This window comes from Neofelis nebulosa, chromosome 8 (genome assembly GCF_028018385.1).
Source record: "Neofelis nebulosa isolate mNeoNeb1 chromosome 8, mNeoNeb1.pri, whole genome shotgun sequence".
NCBI lineage: Eukaryota > Metazoa > Chordata > Mammalia > Carnivora > Felidae > Neofelis > Neofelis nebulosa.
In genome coordinates, this window is record NC_080789.1 from 29,377,477 (window position 1) to 29,400,448 (window position 22,972).

General features: G+C 35.9%; 1 protein-coding gene across 1 annotated transcript in view; it reads left to right on the forward strand.

Annotated features, from left to right (window-relative positions):
- Nucleotides 1-3,238: 3,238 nt before the first annotated feature.
- Nucleotides 3,239-22,972, forward strand: part of EPYC (epiphycan) — a 36,482-nt gene continuing 16,748 nt past the window's right edge. The window contains exons 1-2 of the mRNA XM_058741822.1: nucleotides 3,239-3,329; nucleotides 5,675-5,852. Coding sequence (XP_058597805.1) covers nucleotides 5,688-5,852 — 165 coding nt within the window. The 5' untranslated portion in view covers nucleotides 3,239-3,329; nucleotides 5,675-5,687. The remainder of the gene's footprint in view (nucleotides 3,330-5,674; nucleotides 5,853-22,972) is intronic.

Sequence of the window (22,972 nt, forward strand, 5' to 3'; positions counted from 1 at the left end):
ATGGTTTTCAGCGTACAGATCTTCTAACTCTTTGATTAGGTTTATTCCTAGGTATCTTATATTTTTGGTACAGTTGTGAATGGGATCCATTCCTTGATTTCTCTTTCTGCTGCTTCATTATTGGTGTATAGAAATGCCAATGGCTTTTGTACATTGATTTTATAACCTGCAACTGCTGAATCCATGTATCAGTTCTTGCAGTTTTTTGGTGGAGTCTTTCAGGGGGTGGATCCAACATGTTGGTGGAATCTTTTTTTTTTTCCTCATACAGTGTCTTGTATGTCATCTGTGAAGAGTGAAAGTTTGACTTCCTCTTTGCCAATTGGTTTGCCTTTTATTTCTTTGTGTTGTCTGATTGCTGAGGCCAGGACTTCCACCACTATATTAAACAATAGTGGTTAGAGTGGACATCTCTGTCGTGTTCCAGACTTTAGGGTGAAGGGGAATGCTCTCAGTTTTTCCCCATATTGGCTGTAGGCTTTTCATATATGGCTTTTACGATGTTTAGATTTCTTTAAGATAAAATAAGCAAAGGGAAAGTTTCCAAAAGAAACAGAAGGCAAAGGAGAGTTTTCAGATTTCAGGTCAGCCTTGACAGATTCTGGAGGAGGTGATCAGATCAGATTAGGGGATACATCAGCACAGTGTATGTGGGTTCATGGTCTAAAACTCCAGGACCTCTATTACTGAGTTCAAAGTCTTTATGGCAACATGCAGATTCTTAGGAAGGTAGCTAATCACTTCAGGTATTGTTTTTATTCTTGATAATCGGTGGAGCGGGATATCTACACCCTCACATAGCTCTTACTGATGTGGTCCTCTGGCACTGAGGACAAGGACAGGCAGCACTATGCTGTCCTCAGAGTGCTCTTTTCTGTTCGTTACTGCTGCAGAACAAAGAGAATTATTAAGAGAAGACCATTCTGTTTAAAATTAATTCCATTTAAGCAAGCAGGATGATGTTTAATTAATTTTGTAAAGAGTTGTAACCAAAAGGATTTGCAAAATGTTTGGGGGCTTAAAGAGATAAAGCCAGAAAGCCTTAGTTACTAGATAATGCAACTAGTCTTAATAACTGACCCCCTGAGGGTTTCTGATAACCAAGCTCAGGCTCTATTAAGAAAATCATCATGAAACTAAAAGATATTTACCAAGGATAAGAAAGACTGGAACTGGTAATTAATCCTTCTCACTATTAAACAGAGATTAGGTCCTCATGGGATTGTTACAAATTTGAGCTCCCATAGTTCAAAATAGATTTTAAAATATTGGAGACAGCCCAAATAAGACCAAGATGAATAACTTAAAAACTGCCCATTTTTTACAAGGAAAAATGAAACACTTACTTATTTGGAAAAAGAGAAGACTCAGGAATGATCATTTGTGTTTTCAATCCTATATTAGGACAAGTAATTTAGTTATTGCCTTCTCACAAAACAACTGCATTAGTAGACAGTGTTATGAAGCCCAAAGACAGCATCACTTAAACCAACGGGTGACCAAAGGACAGTGTGAAAATATTAGTTCTGAAAATAGAGTCTTATAGGTTCGGTCAGAGTCTTCCAGAAAACAAGGGACTCCATAGATGCCACCTTTGTTACCTGACAATGCGTGCAGAGTATTAGACTAAATAATGCAGGAAGAAGAAAAAAAATTAGGTATTTTCATGGATAGTCTATTCATCTGTTTTTATCCCAAAGCACCTAGAAGAGGCTAAAAACTGGTGACAGGTAAACAGCCTAGAATCTAAGAAATTGAGAGATGCCACTGTCTTTTTACCTTCACTCATATCCCTCAGATGAGCTCAGTAACATCAGGGAACTTGACCCAATTTGGTTTTCTCTTTGTGTCACATGCGACCTTAGAGAATTTAATGATTGAGTGCCACCCACCTGGGAATGGAGAACTACTCTGATCGAGAACGTGTTGGGAGAGTTAACAATAGGTAAACTCATCTAGCACGCACTGTGGGACAGCGCTGTAACACAGCCAGTGTAGGAACCCAGCTTCATGCCTTTTTGTAGAAATGCTTCTGAAAGTAGCCTCCACATGATGTGAAACTGCAGGATGCAGGGAAGGAGTCCCTACCCCCCAGGATGGCCTCTCTGCTATTGGAGAGGTCTTGATAGATTCCGCACTTTATCCAGTATCACTGCTTCCATTACAAATAAAACTGGTCCCAAGAAAAATAACTCACACTGAGACCAGATCATGTGGAAGCAGGTGTGCGTGATGAGGATGACTGACTGTGCCCTGAATGCCCAAAAATTGGGGGTAGGAGGGAGAACAGGAGGGAAGGCAGAAAGAGGAAAGTCTTGAAGACAGACTTTCCTCCCTCAGTTTGCCCTCACCTGCTTTCAAAATTCAATACAGCTATTCACTTCTGGTCAATGAAAAAGAATTCCTGATGCACAGGTTAGAACCAGACACCTGGATTTATGAAAGCATGCCAGAGTACAGGACATAAGTTTCATCTTCCTCTAGAACTTTTGCAGTGTGAATGGAAGTGGAGAAAGGAGATTTGACACAAATGTACTTTGTCTCCATACCTGTAGTAAGGCTCAGTTTCACAAACCATGTCAGGTACCAGGAGCCTACAACAAACCTTGTATTCTGTGGGAAAAATGTTTTTATGTAATTTGATTTGTTTGGTTCTGATAGATAAGAGAGGAAAAGGAGACTTTTTTTTCCAAAACACTCAGATCATATTTATGCATTGTTTCAGGGCATATTTTTCTTTGTAAATGGGAATGCAAAGGGTTTATTGTTTCTTTGCTCTCAGAATGTTCCAAGCAATAAAAAAATGGATTTTTTTTTTTTACTTTCCCGGCATTAAACAGGTAAGGCTTTTGCCACATTTACTGAATTTCATTTAACATTAATGAAAAGTGAAGAAAGCAACGCTAGACACTCAAGGAAAATTATTTCTTATTAGAACATTTCTAAAATATCCATTTCTAGTATCACTGTATACATTAACTTTTTTCTTAATTGGTGAGCTTGTTATAGATTAAATATATTAAAACCAACTTTTTGCATTTAAAATGTTTAAGGCGACATGTTGGCAATTAGAACTCTTTTAACATATTTCAAGAACTCTATACACTATGGCATTTGGACTCGACTGCTTATTTTGAGTGACTATAAAGTAATTTGGGGTTTTTAAAGACTGAGAAGCATTTCTCAAGGTTAGCTTTTCCAAACAGAAAATTGAGTGTTATAAATTCCACCTCCCACAGACCAGAATTCACAACCATTGGTCAGGGGCACATACTACTGGCTCGGCGTCCTCAGTCACTTCGTGCCATTTCACCAAGTAGGAGCCAAAGGTAAGTTTTTACAATTGCTTTCTTCTTTGGTGAGATACTTTTTTTTTCTCTTCTAACAACTTTTTGAAAAATAATTCAACTTGCTTTCATATTTCATGGTGAACTTTGATTCAATGGTTTAGGTTTAAGTTCGTTATTTTACGTTTATATTACTCTTGGAAAATTCAAATTTTTAATTAGCTCAGGAATTAATAACACACAGTAAAATGGTTGATCTTAATAGCCAGGATAGATGCCAGTAAAATTGTAGTAGTTTCCAATATATTCCTTAAATCAAGTGCCCTGACATTGACCTTGTTTCTTGCCATTATAGGCATGCACTATTGATTAGCATTGATTGAAATATTATGCAAAAGAAGAAAAAGGGAGATTTCAGGTGTTTAAAAATATATTGATGATTATATGGCAATTATGCATTTAAATGTCTTTATAAGCTATATATTTTAAAGTTTTATTATAAGCATAATTTTCAAAATATCATGAAATGGTATAAAGTGGGCAACAAGTTCAAAGATACAACATTAAATGCTGGTATAGTTACTTGGAGGAAGAAATGTACTTTTTAAACTAAGCATAGATAGGTGTTCTTCATATTTCTGGGGTTTGCACAGACTGTCTCATTGTTGATAACTTTGAGGGATATGCCCAAAGCAAATAAACTCTAAGAGTGTAGACACATACTCACATTTATAGTTTGAAGTGAGAAAAAAATCATCAGCAAGTACATAATTACTTTGAACAATGAAAGTGGCCAGAAATGTAGAAGGAAATGTAAAAAGAAAAGATTTTCTCTAGGTTAGTGGGGTCCACAGTTAATGTTTTCCACTCGACTATGGAAGAATGGTTTGTGGAAGATTTGTAAATCACACTGTTTGATTAAGTAGGACTTTGTTGGTGATTGTGTACAACAGTTCGAAGTCTGCAATCCTGCAAAGACCCATGCAAAGGCAAGTGACATAGAGGCTTGGCTTATCCAGGATGGATAAAAAAATTACTTGAAGAAATCATAGGAGGGAATAAAAAGGAGCTCCTTGTACTGCTTCTTATTCTCAGAGGAATTTCATATGCCTCTGCCTAAACCTGCTTCATAAAGACTTTCTTTCAAGTAACTGAAGGTCAGTTTGTCTGCCAGTGCATTCAAGTTTAAAAGTAATATTTATCATGAATTCCCTTTTATACGTGTGTATAGGTACAAAACACCATAGGTACTGTTCTTCAAGTAAACCTGAGAAGTGTATCCAAAATACAACACCTCTAAAATTAGACATGCTTGATAAGAAAAGTTTTCCATATTCTTTGCCTCCTCGAAAAATGATTACCAGGTAACATTTTTGATAGGCCCAATTTAGATGTTTAAAATTAAACGTGAGAGGTTTTTTTTTTTCCCCTAAAACTAGAACGTATTCAAAGGAGTACATACAGAACTAAAATAATTAAAATGGTAAGATCTTGATCGAATCCCCCCGCCACGATGTTACCATGGAAAATAAGAATTGTGCTTAACAAAGAATTACGAAACAAAAACTTTTTAATCTTATGTGTGTGGAAATCCTCCTCCAAGAAAATCTTGCCTTATAGTGTCTTTTAGGCATATATTCTGACTGATTCTGAGTTTAAAGCTTAGATAGCTATGAAGAACTGAAATAAAACACGAAGGACTAAAGAAAAAATCATTTTCTGCCTTACTCGGTTAAGAATAAGTTTTGAAAAATATTGCATGAAATAGTAAATTATACACATATTAAATTATGCATACATCAATGATACCCAGAGGCAACAAGGAAGTAAACAAGAAAAAAAGAAAAAGAAAACCTTCATTATTTTGTCTGGAAAAAGCCATAGGCTTAAATGTGCAAGAAACACTTATGAATCCTAGTTAGATCGCTAGTCAACTCTGCCTCGGTTTCCTCATCTGTAAAATGGAGTTACGGTTATAGTCCTCCGCCACCTCCTTCTCCTTCCTACATCCCAGAGTTGATGAAAGAAACTTAATGTTTAGTAAAAGGTAAAACTCTAAGGCAAAGGCTTTCATGAACAAGTGTATCACAATATTTCTGTGTCCCCTTTTTCCCTGTGTTTCTCTATGAAAGAAACTTAATTTCACTGTAATGCCTATAGCTACTGTAAAATGTGGACAGGTTTGTGAATTAATTTGAATATCTGCTATGAATAGCCTTCAAAATCTGTATAATTTCATGTGTTATGTTTATAAATGATCCATATAAAGAAAGCTACCAGCTTGAGTTTCACAGTGTCGAACTGTGAATTTATCATTCCTAGTTAGTGGAAACTATTCCTAAGTTATTATCAATTAGATATTTATACATTTAAGTATTTTTTGTTAGGAAAGCTTGAAAAATGAAAATGTTAGCAAGACTCATTCTGGGACTTGTCATCTTTGATGCTGCTGTGACTGCTCCCACTCTGGACCCCATCAACTATGACTCAGAAACTTACGATGCCACTTTGGACGACCTGGATAATTTATACAACTATGAAAACATACCTATTGGTCAAGCTGAGGTAATTGATTCCTGCCTCTCTTGAGACTTTTAAAAGCATGAGTATGGGGAGTTACTGAGATTTGCTCTCTTCAAATAGATTTTTGTTTATTTATAAATAGAGATGTTCTATCTTAATGGTTTCGTATGAACCCTTTCTCCACAATCTGTTCAATCTGTTGAAAGTTAACATTGGGACACTTTTTTGCTTTCGCCTGGTTCACTTCATTTTCTTTATATCTTCTCACAAATTAAAACAACAATAACAAAAAAGAGTTTCTTTCAAGTTAGAACAGAGAGCATTAGAGGAGAAGAGTGGAAATAGTACACGTGTGATAAGGAAGTTGGGGAAGTTTGGGGCAAAGGACAAAGAGGAAAATAAATTTGAATAAAATAAGAATGCAAAGAAAGGGCAGTGATTTGGAACTCCACTGTGTTCCAAGAGTGAGTGTGCTTTTCTAAATGACGGATTATCTCTCACCTAATGTAGGCATTGGCAAGGTTACAGCCCATTACATAAATCTGATATGACATGTTTCCAATTAAATGTTAGACTTTTTACATAACTAAAGGATACAGACTAATTTTTTAAATCAAAACACAAATAGACCTTGAAATGTTGGAGGGTAATTAATGTACAACATTGACAAAAACTAATTAAGCATAAATCATCCAAAAGGGAAGTTACATCACCTTTACAGGATCATAACATATTTTGGGCAGTCACTCAAGTGTAAGTCTTGTTAGAATAATTACTTTTGGCAACTAGGGAAATAAAATATTTTGACAAAAGCATTTATTTAAATTGTATGGAACGTAGCTATATCTTTATTAAGAGGATATGCATTCTCGTTATTGTTTATGTTGCCTTATGAAATTTAAGAATCAAATTTTTGCAATGCGATGACTCTCACATCTTCTTCCCCACCCCATTTTCCTTTGCATCTTCCTCTCTTCTGTTTTTAAGCTCTTCCCACCCCATTCCTTCTCTGTCTCCCTCTTTCCTTATTTTTAGTAAAGTTTTAGGCTTGACAGAAGACCACTTTTCTTCTGCACATTTGGTTGTGATTGTTTTCCAAGTCTTTATACATTGTTTGATTCATTTTGCTGTATGACTTCTACTATGTTAAGGGAATTTTCTGTAGAGTTTATAGTCATTAACACTAGTCTTGCTATACATGTTCTCTAGATCTCCAATCTAATGCATCAGTTTAGAATATAAGGAGAAACTTTGTCAGTGCTTAACTCCTCTGCTCTGCTCCTTTTCCCATTTTGCATAAATATTAAAAAAAAAAAGACTCAGTATGTATCTGCAGTTATCTACCAAGCTAAATATTTTAGTTTTAAATGTACTGTCATTCCTCCAAAAGATATTTCATAGGATCAAAGAGGTTTGATGAGTATCATCAGTGAATCCTCTGTTTTGATTAGCCTGTGGAGTTGGTTCTAGAGACTGCTCAAGGCTGCCCTAGATAAAATTTTGAAGGAGATGAGCTTTATCTGTAGACTTCTTTAAAGCCATTCCTTGATGTCAGAATCCCCTTTTGCTGCACAGACATTCTCAAGAGATTCTGAAGTTCTTTGTGCCATCAGGAAGCTTAAGGTGATAAATGTATCTCTATAAAGATGGTTTCGTATCCAACCCTTCCTCAGTATTTGCTTATTCTGGAAGAGCAACCTTCTTGCAAGGTACCAAATATGTGGCATTGTATCCTGTTACCTCATTCAAATATGCTTAATTTTCACACTGACGTAGCCAAACTCAGCATCCTTAACAACTCTCTCCAGAGAGCCACAAAATAATCTCTTGTTGATGACTGAAATACATAAGTCATCCTGATTTAATAATCTTTTGTGATGAAGAAAACCAGTTTATAGATAGATGATATACATATACACATATACCTGTGCTATAATGAAAATGTAACACATTTGAAAACAAACTATGCATAATTTTTTAATTTTACCAAGTTGGTCCAGTAGCAAAAATCAATTCACCAATTCACCTACCCACCACCTATGAAAAAACAAAATACAAAAACAATGTAATATAATAAATAAAATGACCTGAGGAATAAAATTCAGAACTTAAGCTCAGATCTTAACAAGTTGTTAATGTAAATTGCTTTACAAACAAAGAACTAATATTCAATTCTTTATGAGAAGATGTAAAATGAAGCCAATAGATCCAGCCATGCTGCATGGATTCTAGAATATAGTTACTCATTATATGAATTTCTTGACTTTAGTCATGGAAATTCAGATTCTGACAACTCCTGATAAGCTTATTTATCTCATATTTATCAACTAAGAACAGTTGTTCTACATTTTCTTATTCCTGTATGACACTTTTTGAGTGAACACACTGGTAACTTACCCATATAAGGAACAGTTGATAAAAAAAATTCATGGTAAATGAAGCACATGGAGAATGGTAAGATAAGGTTCTTTTCTTTTATGTATTCAATCTCAAGAGTGTGGTTCTGACTATGTTAGTCTAGAATTTATTTAATTTCCAGAAAAAGCAAGTTTATATTTTAAAATTATAAATTTATAGAATAACCAAGCAATGTTTCTAAAATATATGCCAGTTTCTTTCTTATAAATTTTAAGACTTGCATCTTGGGCCAATATAATAGACCCTCTAGACTTTGAATGATTTATCCTTAAGGCCTTAGACATATGAGGTAGGCAGAAATCTAAGATGTCCTCTAAGTGACTCCTTCCCTCGTGTGTCCATGCCCTCTATAATTCTCAACATCATAACTATATTGGGACTATATTGGGATATCAGGCTTATAATTAGGTTATTTTATATGGCACAACTGAAATTTAAAAAGGGAGATTCTACTGGTTGGCTTGATCTATACTAATGAGTCCTTTAAAACAGTGTCTTGAGGTCAGGGACAAATTTTAAAGCATGAAATGAATTCAAGGAAATGGAAAACTATTTGTTGCTGGCTTTAAAGATGGATGGGTCCACATAGCAAGGAATGCAGGAAGTCTCTAAATTTTGAGAGTGGCTGACAGCCAGAGAGCATATGGAAACCACAGTCCTATAGATATAAGGAACCCAGAGGTATACCTGAGATCACAGCCCTGGCCAATAGCTTGATTTTAGCCTTGTGAGACCCTGGGCAGATGTTTGGCCATTCCTGGACTTCTGACCATTCCTGGCCATTCCTGGACTTCCGACCCACAGAAACTGTTAGTTAAAAATGGGTAAAGATTTAAGCTGCTAAATGTATAGCAATTTGCTTTGCAGCCATAGAAAACTAATACAATATGTAATAATGTAAGTTTTTTTCTGAAAACCAAATTTGAATTGTACTGCTGCAAGGCTTGCATTTGTGAATCCAGTGATTTATCTAGCAATGAGCCAAATCATCCCTCCAACCCCAGAGTTAGAATCTCAATAGAGCTTTGTCGATTTCTACTGGTGGTAGTATATTCATTACCTCCCTAGTGAGTCAAAGGGTCATGAAAGAATTTCTAGTTTTGAAAATGACATGCAGGAATAGTATTCCAGACTGCTGACTTAAGTGATTTCTGATGATTTAGAATATTCAGAATCTGCTGGATTCTATGTTAGAAGCAGATCTTAGGCTCAGCAATTCCATCATAATGCTCTATGTTACCCAGTGGATAATGGATAAACTTGCTGGTATAACATAAATTATTTGCAGTCTTTTATTTAGCCTTTCTTTTAATTTAATGGTACAAGTGAGAATTGGTTACAAGCCATAAGACAAAAATATGAACTTTTTGCTTTCTGATGAATATTAGCTAACCTTGATTGAGCACTTCTTATGTGCTGAGTACTATTCTAGGCCTGTCACATGCATGATCTCATTACTCACAACAAAACTAGGAAGTGATATTGTTCTTTTCATTGAATACATGAGACTATTGACATAAAGAGCGGTTAAGTAACTTGATTAAGATCATAGTTGTTAATGACATATAATTATAATGATATTATCTTCTCGTATCAGAAAATAATTTCCAGCAGGTTAATAAAAAAATATATTATCCTCCCTCCATTTTCTACCATTTTCCAAATTGTCCTTTTAACTTGATACTTGTTTTAGTAGAACTGAACGCTGGTGCTCCAACACTGCTAAAAGCAGTGTTTTATGGGTGAATAATGTAATCTAGAAGTAAATTTTAGAGACAGTTGACTTACCCAACTTGTAAGAAAGAATGGCTTAAGACTAACTACTTCAGGAGCTCCTGTGTGGCTCAGTAGGTTGAGCGTCCGACTTCGGCTCAAGTCATGATCTCGTGGTTTGTGAGTTCGAGCCCCACGTCGGATGCTAGCTCGGACTCTGGAGCCTGCTTCGGATTCTGTGTCTCCCTCTCTCTCTCTGTCCCTCCTCCACTTGTGCTCTGTCTCTCTCTGTCTCTCAAAAATGAATAAATGTAAAAAAAAATTAAATTAAAATAAAAAAGACTGCTTCAAAGATTAATTGTAGATAGTCATCCTCCAACATAGTATATCTATGCTATGGGGAATAGCCTATAGCTATCTCTCTATGTCTCTATTTCTATCCATCTATCTATCCATCTATCTATCTAACATCTATCCATCCATCCAATGTAGGTATAGATATAGATACAGATATAAATATAGATAGATATATAAAATCATAAATATTTGGTGGTTTAGACTCCACGGAAACATTTTGTTATTTGCCTTAAAGTTTTCATCAGAACACAGTTAAAAATTTGATATTCTTTGAGTGATTTAAACTGAGACCGTATTTTTGATTAAGTTAGGTATTTGATGCTTCTGTTTCCATGGTATAGTTTTGGGGTTATTGATTACTCATTTCTCTTAGGTCTCAGAAAAACATTGGCCTGCCCATGAGTTATTTCCTTTGCCCAGAAAAGTACTCAGTGGCAGTATTAGTATTTATGGAGCATATGAACTTCCATTCCTGCAGTAACCTTTCCTTGGCTCCATCCAATCAGATTTACCCTCCCCTATCCTGCCTCACTCTAGTCTTATATAATTACTTGTACTTAATAGCATCTGCAGTGTCTCTGCATCTTTAATAAACACCATAAATGTTGTATCACAGAGCCCTGTGGAGCACTTGGTTGTACTTAATGTGGGACAGCATGAGGGGCACTTACAGTGATGCCATACAATGCTCTTCAGGAGGACATGGGGTAGACATTTCTCTCAGGCCTCAGTACCCAAATGGGTTGCAAATTTTCAGGAATGTGCTTATTTTCTGGGCTCTACATCTTGTAAATAATTGTGTTTGTCATTTTGCTCAGAAATTTGGGCCCTGAATTTTTGCTGCATTCTTTCCTCATTTTATATTACTTCCCCCACCTTTACTTTCCCATCATCCTAATCTCCTCATGTAGATTGTTTGAAGAATTACCATACGTGCTTTTAAAACTGCCTCATATACTTTCTGGAATAGGATGGAGTAAGCATTCATAGCTAAATGGCAATAACTAATAAAGGGATATCAGTAATAATTGACCCATAGGGATTTTTTTGAATGAGAGGTGCCTTCCTTGCTATTACTCTCCATTGATCTTAAAATTAGGCCATTGTTTTCTTTTTCATAAGGAGAATAAGTAGTGAACTTATTTAAAATCATCCCAAAGAAAATCACCATTGAAAGAAATGAATTAAGCTTAAAAAATAGCTTTCAGGGATGAAGAAGCGATAAGATTCATCAAAGGAATGAAAGTTAAATTTAGTGGAGTTGTAGAAATGGGCAAGTATTCAGTGAAGGCAGTTGTATCCAGGAACAGTTGAACAATGGTTTCTTTTCAGTTGCCATAATGGTAATACGATGCCATTCAGAATAATTTTAGAACAAATGTTGGTGCCCTGTAACACTAGAAATTGCTTAAGAAAATGACATTAACTTTGAGCTACTCATAGAATCAATGTCCACTTCAGATAATGATATATAAAATGTATTTTAATTAGGTTATCTAAATATGATAAATTGGTATACAGCTTTGGTAATGCTAACAGATAACATCTTTGTATTTTCTGAACAGAAAGCAATTAATTAGTAATATTTCTACTATTTATTTCCTCTGGTAATAAAGATATGGAATACTTTTATCTTTTTTTTTACCTTTATATTTGGAATGATGTCTCACTTTGGCCAGTTTATGAAATATATTTAAAAGTTTCAAAGGTGGTTTGCATATAAAATACTTTTTATTGGAAGAAATAACTTACACTCAGCCTGAATTAAATGTTCTTTTCAGAATTTGGCAAAAAATAAAAGCTAATATTTCTCCTCACCCTCCCTCCTCACCAAAGATACTCTAGAGAAAGTGGGGGGGGGGGGGTAGAATTTTGCTGATGAGCTTTTAACATGGTTGTCTGATTGACTTTCCATATGCTTCTTTTAAAAAACAGTGTTAAACTATTTGAATCTCATTTTAAAACTATTTGAAAACTTTAAGAAAATGCAACAAACATACAATCATATAGGCTCATCAGGAAACAAAAGAACACTGATAGTCTTTGCCAGTGACTTATTTGTGTTTGTATTATACATTATTTATGAGACCACAAGCCTAGGTTAATTCTCATAAGTATCCTTTGAAATGATAAATTATTCTATTATTATTATTATTATTATTAACAATTGAAGATCAGAATTTTGCCCAAGGTTATTCAGCTAGTACGTTTCAGAGTAAAATTTAAACCAGACTGTTTTAATGCCAAACCAGAGAGACTTTGGCATTAAAAGCTTCCATTATTTTCCTTCTTCTTCTCTTTAATCTTTACTTCTTTTAGCTGTGTCCAATATTGAGGTTTCTTTCCTCTGAGATTAAGTAATTTGATTATTAGGAATCAGAAAAGCAAGAATTTTCAAGTGATTATAATTAACACAATATCTAAGCATCTGTCTTAGCTGTCAAAGTATTTAAGGGAGCAAGAGGTAAGACAATCCCTCTGAACTGAAAGCTGCTTTGTGAGAAATGTGAGGATTGAGCAATCTTCGCCAAACACATTTCTTCCTCATCCATTTTCAAGATAAAATAGAAAATAAGATACAGCTTTCATTGCCAGTGTCCATGGTCACATTCTTTTAGATAATTAATATGGATCAGTTAAATCAATTTGTACACCAGGCTGATGTTTAGAGAAGAATTCCACCACACTTACGATATCTACATGCCAGTCTATGAAATCCTTACGAATGCTTCGTTAGTAACCCAGGCTGAATATACGAGAACGTTTTAACACCTTTGGAAGCCAATTGTTGACATAATGGTAACAACAAGGAATAGCTTCAAGATTTCTTATCAACTCTGTGGGACAATTTTGAGAAAAGAGAAATTTAAAATTCCATTCTGTTTAACAAAAACCTTATTCTGTGCAAATATGAAAATCTAAATAACATTCTGAATTTCTATTTTTTTTAATGAGAAGCAGATCTGTAATTTAAATATTATCTGCTGAAGGCCTGGACTTACTGGTTAGGAATTGACTGGCAGAGTGGGGATCTTAATCAAAATGAATACATAGGTGAGGACATTTGTTTCCCATTCTGACTTTGGTTGGCCACTTAAGGTATTAAACCGCACACTACAAAGAATAATGTAACAAACCACTAACTTTGGGTATTAACCCAAAACTGTGGTTAACCACAGTCGTCAGATTAGTGCCTGATTCAGTAAATCGTAGTGCATGGAGGGACAAAGCAATGTATGTTCTTGACAGGCAGACAATTCTCCCCAAAAGGGAGGGTGAACCACTCAGTCCTAGTATCTTCTGCCATCCACCAATTAGCCTAGTCATTCTTCTTCAGGAAGAGCGAATTTAAGAGCCAACAGAAGATGCACTCACCTCCCAGGATGGTGGCCTTCAAGCCATTAGGCTTAACTATTAAGTTCAAGGTAGCTCTTCCCATTTTTAGGACAATCACGCTCCCATCTTTATGAGACCTACCACCATGACAGTCAGCACTCTTAGGCATGTATGGCAGAATGGCAGAATGTAGATTTTGATCCCAAAAGCTCTGAAATGGATCCAAGAGCATCAGTGAATTTATCTCAAAGGCCTTCCTGCACCTGAGATTGATATCTCACTCTCACTTGTATGTTCTACCTAAAATTATATCAAGCCACATTAATAATAGAGCTTAGGAAAGACTCTGAAATGAAATGAAATTCTGAGTAAATATACTCCAATAAAACAATTCCAAGGGCGCCTGGGTGGCTCAGTCAGTTAAGCCTCAGACTTTGGCTCAGGTCATGATCTCACAGTTCCTGAGTTCAAGCCCCATGTTGGGCTCTGTGCTGACAGCTCAGAGCATAAAGCCTGCTTTGGATTATGTGTCTCCCTCTCTCTACCCCTCCCCCCGACTCACTCTCTCTCTCTCAAAATAAGTAAACATTAAAAAAAAATTCCAGAAACATAAAGATAACACAAATCTGTGTATATTTCCCCTACTTCTATGAAGCTTGTGTGAAAAAATAAAGGACCAAAGATTAACATCCATCTACTGCAAATTAAAGTCTGAATTTGTTTAAATCCAAAGAGATTACAGTACAAAATCAGCATTGTTTGACTTTGATTGAAAAAGCCAAAGAACTTCCTTTTCCTAATTCTTTTTGCTTCTCTTCATCTTGCCTGGGCCAAGCTGGACTCTTTCGGTAACACCATGACTGAATTCTTCCAGATACAGGTGTAGTTCCTTCAGAAACACATACTTTGCTAGTAGTTCACTACAGTCTCCCATGACTTTGATATTTTAAGAGAATGAAGCATTAAGTGTGCATGCAGTATTGTCACAAAAATGGCCCTAACCCCCATCAGATTTAAAGAACAAATTAATCCCGAGTCTCCAAAATTAATTATTCCAAGCAAAAGGGTATTTCCCCCAGACCAGTACATAGTGTTGGCAGACACTCAAGAAGAGACCTGGAGCTACATAAGAAAAATCAGAAGATGGAAAAACAAAACAAAACAAAAAACCTTGGTTTAGCCTCATCCAGATGTTGGTCAGCTGATGTTTATTGTCCCGAGTTTGCAAATTTTGAGCTCAAACACTGGGAGAAATCTTCCATCAGGAGTTCAATTATGGCACAGTTTTACCATTCTCAGAGTAGCTTTTCTCAAAATGTAGTTTCTGAACTAGCAGTATCAACATCACCTGGGAGCTAGTCAGGAATGCAAATTCTCAGGTCCCAACCCAGACCTACTGAGTCAGAAACTCTAGAGAGAGCCAGGAATCAGCGATTTTAACTCCTTTGTCATTCTGATGCACCTGTGGTTTGAGCAGCACTGAACTAGGAAACACTGCCTAAAATAATGGCTCTTTTCTCAGAGTAGCATTTGAGATATTTTTGTTTTCCAGCATCTTTTTAAAACATACAGTGGTGGCCGGCCCAGTTACCAGGTCAATCAAAGTTTCTTCCTCTTTTTGCATACTCAAAGCCTCTGAGTGTCTAATTTCCTGCTAAATTCTGGGTTTCTGGCACCTGATTCTGCATTGTGTATTCTGTCAGGTGACAGATTATTTTGTGAACAAGAATTTTCAGCCAGTAGGGTTCTCCAGCTTGAAAGCTATGCCAGTGGCTTATCCATGGCTTCCTGCTATGGAATTCAAGAAATTTACTTCCCAGAGACCTTTCCCTTCTTCCCCAATTTTTTTTTTTTTTTTTTTTTTTTTTTTCCAGCTGGAGAATCAACCTCAGCAGATTCTTGAACTGGAACTGTCATGGATGTTTGTGAAGCTTCTGGCCCCGGGAGCCTAGTGAAAAACAATCCTTCTACCACATTCTCATCAAGAATTTACTAAACTTTCAAAGTTCCAGGACTTAATTAGTATTTATGTCTCCTACATGCTATTCAGTGAAGTACATTTCCCCTTTAGTGTGGGGGTTCTCAACTTTGGCCACATATTTTAATCACTGCTAGAGCTTTTAGAAATCCTAACGCCTAGGCCACACCCCGGACTATTGAAATCAGAATCTCTTGGGATAGGCCCAGATCCAGTGTTTGACTTCCCTCAGCTGGGAAGTGTGAGTCAGTTGCTGGTTTGTTGTTGTTGTTTTTTTTTTCTAAATTATTTTAATAGTTCTAAATTATTTTCTAAATTATTTTTTTTCTAAATTATTTTTTCTAAATTATTTTACATTCTTGGTGCCCATACAATGTATGCCTTCTCATTTTTTTTCCAGTCCAAATTTTGCTTTTCTAACATACTCCTGTAGATTTTGCCTTGTGGCATCTAACATAATGACATATTTAAAAAAAAAAAAGCAAATTATAAATATGCCGGAAATAACATCTTTCAAAAAAAAGTTTGGAAATCTTATATTTTAGAGTTGGGTAATCCTACCCTGACCATGTTCTCCCATCATACTAATTTTTAACCTGAGATTGAACGTGACCTATTATTGTCTTGATTAGATCTCTTTCACTATGCCTAATTTTCACTAGATCTTCCCCAATTTCCTATATTCATATGTTCTAATACTCTTAGGACAAGTCCTGCTTAAACTGGTCTTGAGTTTGCTAGGAATAAAGAGGCTTACCTTATGTTTGTTAAGGTACACACTCACAGGCATGAAAATAGTTCAAGAATTATCGCTTGGTAATGTTGTCCCTCATTAGGTTGTACAATTACTAGCTTTTGACGTCAACTCAGCCAATATGAGATGCAAATAAGTGAGATCTAAAGGGTAATCACAGTGAATCATGCCAGTCTCTCTGCTCACATTCAGTGTGGGCTTTAAAGAGGTAAATGGTATGGATGCAAATATATATTATATACTCCATTTCTTAACATATGAGAAGAATAACAAAGAAAATAAATATATAAGATATTCAGGCTGGATCAAATTTTCTCATAAGTTATGAGATTAAGTTATCTTTGGAGTTATGATATCAAAACTCTGATTAAAGTATTAAATGTGAAAGAAATCAAATCCAGGATATTTAAAATTTAAAAAAAAATCCTCCTACTAAAACTATACTGAATCTGTAATATAGAGAGAGATAAAGGAGATTGAAAAGGATCAGTGCATTCTGATACTGAGAGAAGAAAGGAAGATCATCAAATCAAATATTTTCAAGGCCAATCAACTACTACTTAACAGCCTTCAATTGGCAGGATGATTCAATCCTGAAACTAATAGTAAAAACTTATGGCCATCAACAAACTTAAAGATTCTGATCCCTAGAAAAACAGCACCTCCTTCGCCTTATACTATTACAAAGCTGACTTACCTATAGTCTTTTGTTCTGGTGCTATGGTCAACAACAATCTTTTGATCATGATTAGGTTCCCAGGTGAGACTACAGAGGCTACAGGGGATATATTGGTAGCAGTAAGTGCCTTCAGGTTAGCATTCTGGTCTAGTTCAGTTTTTGCATTTGTTTAAACAAATTCTGCCTCTAAAAGATAAAGTCAGGTTTCTAAATTTGTAAAAATTTTTTAAGATTTTACCACTGGAACTAAACAGTAGAAATAAATAACATAATAATTGTCTATTTCAAAGGCAATTGGCTATTAGCTATCTGGTCCTCCCTGCTGCACATGTTTTCCTATTCAAAATGTCTATTATTACCCTCTGATAATATATACATCATCATCATCATCATCATCATCATCATCACCATGAATGAATAGCAATTTTATGCAGATAAGTTCTATGTATTAAAAGGCATGGCTTATTATACTTTGTGAATCAATAAAGTCTGTGCTAGAAGGAATAATTTGCTTTGTGTAAAGATAGGAAAGATCAAAACTTAAAATATTACTAAATTGCTCTGTCAAAAAAAAAAAGTTAGAGTTTATAAGGTTCCAAATCTCTTGGTTTTCAGTCCAACTTCTTTGTTTTCAATTACTGTGGTTGACTCTCTGTCTCTCTCTGTCTCTCTCTCTCTCACCTCTCTCTCTGTCTCCCCCTATCCTCATGAGATTACTGATTTCAGCCTACACTAAATTGTCCTTCTGGCATCCCTACTTGGGGAATAAGGGAGGTAAGGGGAAAGGGAATGTGAACTGACTTTATTATTAGATAATGTTTCTAAAGCCTTTGCCAAAGTTCTCTTCCAATATTATTTGGAGACATTCAATTAGAACTAGATGATACATTTTGTGAGAACTAAGATATTGAAAATCTATTAAGTTTTTCTGGAGCCTAATGGAATGGTGGTGAATGGAGTCCTTAATAAACCGGGATAAAACTAAAGTTGAAAACGTTTTCTGGCAACTAAAAATGGAATATTGCCACTTTCTGACAATAAGGAAAGGAAATGAGTAAATAAACATGGGAACAACAAAATGCTGTGGTCCCAGAAGAGATACAGACTAGAGAGGATATTATTAAATGAAACCCTCAAATCATCAACTCTCATCTCTCTTGCATTACAATTTTCACCTAAACATCGCATTAAGTACAAAGAAACATTACCATTCAGAGTTATGAATTTATGATGAATCACCATCTATTAGGATAGATTTTTTAAAAGCATGAAATAATTTACATGTTTTCATAAATACATCCTAGCAAGTCAATATCAAATATGATTTTATGCTTTTTTGAAGTAAATAGAAAGCCATTAACTAATTTTGATATTGGACTTGTAGAGATTTATTCATAATATATATTTATAAACTCTGATTTAATCTAGTTAATAAAATACTGAGCTTTAAAAATAAGTGAATTGAAATAATTGTGAATTCACTCAAATGTGGTAGTATACCATTTCAGTAAGTATTCCACCAAATAAGCAAAATCAAAGAACAGTTGTTTGTAAGAAAGAAATCAGAGAGGATTGAGTGGCACACACACACAAAATGCATTTATGTTTTTGAATTTCAGTGATCTGTGCCAGGTAAATCAACCCATAACAATATTAAAAATTGTTCCCTCAGTATGATTAAGATATGGATAAGAAAACAAAAATTTAAAAGATCTATGTTAAGGCAAGTTACATTAGCAGCTGTAACAAACAACTCCAAAATCCCAGTGGCTTTACACAATAAAAATTTATATCTTGCTGACATGACTGTCCAATGCAGGTCAATAGGTTTCCTGTCCTCCAAGTAGTTATTTAAGGATTCAAACTTCCTTCATGCTAGAACTTCACCATCTTCACCTTGGGACTTCAAGGTCACACTAGTATCTTCTGTTGACAGATGGAGAAAGTATACTTGCGCTTCACTAATTTGGACCAGATGTGGTGCATTACTTCTTTTCCCATTCGATTGGCTAGAACGAACCACATGACCCGATCTAGATTCAAGGAAAGTAGAGAATGAACTTTAGCTGAATGCCCAGGAGGAAAATGAAACTGTGGTGAATGCATGGAATTGTCTTAGCCATCAAGTTTAACCAGACTAAAGCTTCATTCTGACATAATACCCATTTCTCAAAAAAGTTAGAATTACAATAAATGCTGCTTGAATTTTACAATCCACCTATATTGATATTATATGATGCTTCTCACACTTGTCAATTTCAGGGGAGGATTGAATGACTGTCAAGAGCTCCCACAGGGCAATGTGGCCTTGGTATTGTCTTTCGCCTTCAGGATCAGCAACTGACTAACATAATCAATGATGATCAAATCAGATTGTAGGTTGATGAATGATGCCCAGCAAAAACTATATGAGGCTAGAAATTTTGACAAGATAGTCCATTTATGAATGTATAAGGTGAAGCCATTTCCCAGTGGTAAGGCTCATTTCCCTGATCCAGATCCCCTCTTTCTCAGAATGAAGTTTCCTAAGAAACAAGATTATTCAGCAGAAACTTATTTGGCTGAATACAGATTCAAAATTAAGTAAATCAAGCAGTCTTGTGGCAGGACTAATTAGATTGAAATCCTGGTCTTACTATTTGTGTGACCTCAGACAATTTATTTTAGTCCTCCCATCTCCCATTCTCAGTTTACAAATCTATTAGATGTGCACAATTATTGCACCTTCTACAAAGAGCTGTTCTGATAATTACATGTGAATCAATGGGAAGAACATAACAGTTTCTCACATATAGTGAATGTTCAGTCCATACCAGTTATTTTTATCTAGCAGATTATGAGATCCAGTAAAACTTCTCTTCTCCATACCAGAGATGATCTCTTTAGTGACTGCTGCTTATGGCCAACAAATTTAATATTTCTCTCCTCCAAACAATGCTGGACACAACAACAAATCATTCTTTCCTGAACTTGATTTTTTTAGGCTGTGACTCTCTTCATTTTACTTTTTCTTTAGCTATACCATTATCACTAAAAAGTCAGGAGTCAGGAAGCTGTTCTCAAAGCCTTAGTGAAACAGTCTTTTCTTCTTGTGCGTTTTTAAGGTCAGTTTTACATCATGAGAACAATTTAAAATAACTTCTTGGAATGGAGACCTCACTGCGACCCTCTCCCTGACCCTATCAGTATTTACACTAAAATATGCATTATTTTTTTGTATTGCAATAGGAACAATTATATCTTCATTCTTAAGTGAATATCGATGAGTCACCAGGGATCTCAGTGTGCACATGCTTTTGCTTTCTTTGTCTTTCAGGATTTACTGTAGTGTCAATAAAGCTGTTAAAAGATAAAATAAAATAATATTGGGGGGGGAAGCTAAGGGATGGAGGGAATACCAAGCAGAACAACTAGCACATGCAAACGTCTTCTAGAAAAAGGAGCATAAGAAATTAAAGATGGGCAATGTCAAAAAAGATCAGAGTTTGTATGAAATGGAAGAAGGCAACACTAGAAGGGCAAAGCCATGCAGGACCTTGTAAGGCAGAGAGTCTTGAATTTATTTTATTAATAATAACAAACATAAGGGGCGCCTGGGTGGCTCAGTCGGTTAAGCGTCCGACTTCAGCTCAGGTCATGATCTCACAGTCCGTGAGTTTGAGCCCCGAGTCGGGCTCTGTGCTGACAGCTCAGAGCCTGGAGCTGGCTTCGGATTCTGTGTCTCCCTCTCTCTCTCTGTCCCTCCCCTGCTCATGCTCTGTCTCTCTCTGTCTCAAAAATAAAAACATTTTAAAAATTAAAAAAATAATAACAAACATAAAATAAAAACAGCAAAAATAAAAATAGCAAATACAATTAATTATAAATTTCCATGGCACTTACTCTATTAACATTTTCATCCTAACACAGCTGTACTATATACTATATATACCAGGATTTTACAGGTAGAGAAACTGAGGTTTAGGAGGCAAAGTCCCTCACCCAAGATCTCACAGATAGGCCAGAGTCAAATTCATCCAGTCAAACCAGTATGTTACCTTGCTTCTGCAAGGCCACTGTTCTTGTGGCTATTAAGAACAATAAAATGCCATTTAAAGATTTTAAGCAGAGGTTGGCAGTGATCAGTTCTGTCTTTTAAAGAGCTTATTCTCATTAGAGAGTGAACATATAATGGAGGAGATGCCAACTTCTTGTAAGTAGACTATTGCTGTATTCCTGGCAAGACAGGTAGCGACTTAGATCCTGGCCATAATGGTAGACATAGAAAAAAAAAATAATGGTATTGATAGATGTTTAGAAAATAATACTGACAAGGAAAATGGATATAATGATCATTACTTAAATGTAATGTTTGGCATAGACATTCATTCTGGTTGATTAGGTAACCGTAAAGACTGGCAAAACTTCCATCATTTATAATTCACTCTTTCATTCAGTGACCTTTTCATCCATTCATGAAGGTAGGAATCAATTGAGTATCCTGAATTCTTTCATAGCATTCTTTCCATCACACATCAGTGACATTTTCATTAAGTTCTTCTTTGGAAACTTAAGTTCAGTTTAAGTGCTGAGATCAAAAGATATCAAAATATTAAAACACACACATACACACACATACATTATGTTTTTTTAGTTGAAACACATGCTTAGCAGCAGCAAATGACTCTCCATCATCCTAAACAAGTATAAGCAGCATGTTCAGCAAGAGTCTGTAGTGACGGGGTTCCTGGCAAAGGAGGCAATTAGGAAGAGAAGTACGGCTATTGTTTCCGAACACACTTCTTTTTTCATATTTTTACCATGAACTTGAGACAAATACATTAAGTAGACTCAATGGTAACAATGTTCCTCCAGGTCATTTAGATGTGCTTTTGGATGAGACAAGTGGATTTGATTAAATTTGTTTAAAACCAAATGTTATCACTTAAAATGGTGCTGAATGCTTTTAGAAGATTTTTCTGTGGGCACCTCTTCTGATTATTGGAGAATGAAAGTCTGAAATCTTTTGCAGTATTATTGATAATGAGATAAATATTGCTGGTAAAAGTCTCAGTACACATAACCTGGTACAAGAAATGTAACTGAATCATTCTTCACTGTGAGTCCTTATGTCTCCAGGGGGCAGGGACCTCCTCTAAGACCCTTGCGAGTTATTTCAGACCCCTTTTCCCAGGGATTGTATTGGGCTTACATGGAGTCAAGGCTGTGAAAGGTGCAGAGGCCAAGGTAGGCCTGATGACTCTTTTTGGCACTGTTATCGCTCTAACCTGACATCTGCTGACACTTCACTCTACCCAGGTCACTGCCTGTGGGCTATGCATTTGTCATCTCTGGTACAGATGTACTCTTTTATGTAGATAGTTTATGTCCACCACGACTATCTACAGTTCTAAAGCCAGGTAAACAAGAGGATAGCTTAGGGGCGCCCTGGTGGCTCAGTTAGTTGAGCATCTGACTGTTGATTTCAGCTCAGTTCATAGTTCCAGGGTCGTGGGATGAAGCCTTGTGTCTGGCTCTGTGAGGAGCATGGAGCCTGCTTAAGATTCCCTCTCTCTCTTCTCTCTGTCTCTGTCTCTCTCTCTCCCTCTTCCCTTCTCTCTAGTTTGTGTGTGCTCTCTCTCTTTCAAAAAGAAAAAAAGAAAAAGAAAGAAAAAGAAAAAGCTTACTGCGCCCCAGTCAACTCAGAGACGTGCCTTGCTGGTGTTATGTCAAGAAGATATAGGGGCACCTGAGTGGCTCAGTCGGTTAAGTGTCCACCTCTTGATTTCAGCGAAAAGCATGCTCTCACAGGTCGTGGGTTCAAGCCCCACATCAGGCTCTCTGTGCTGACAGTGTGGAGCCTGGTTGGGAATTCTCTCTCTCTCCCTCTCTCTCTCTCTCAAAATAAATAAATAAACCTAAAAAAAAAAGATATGCAAGCACAGTGG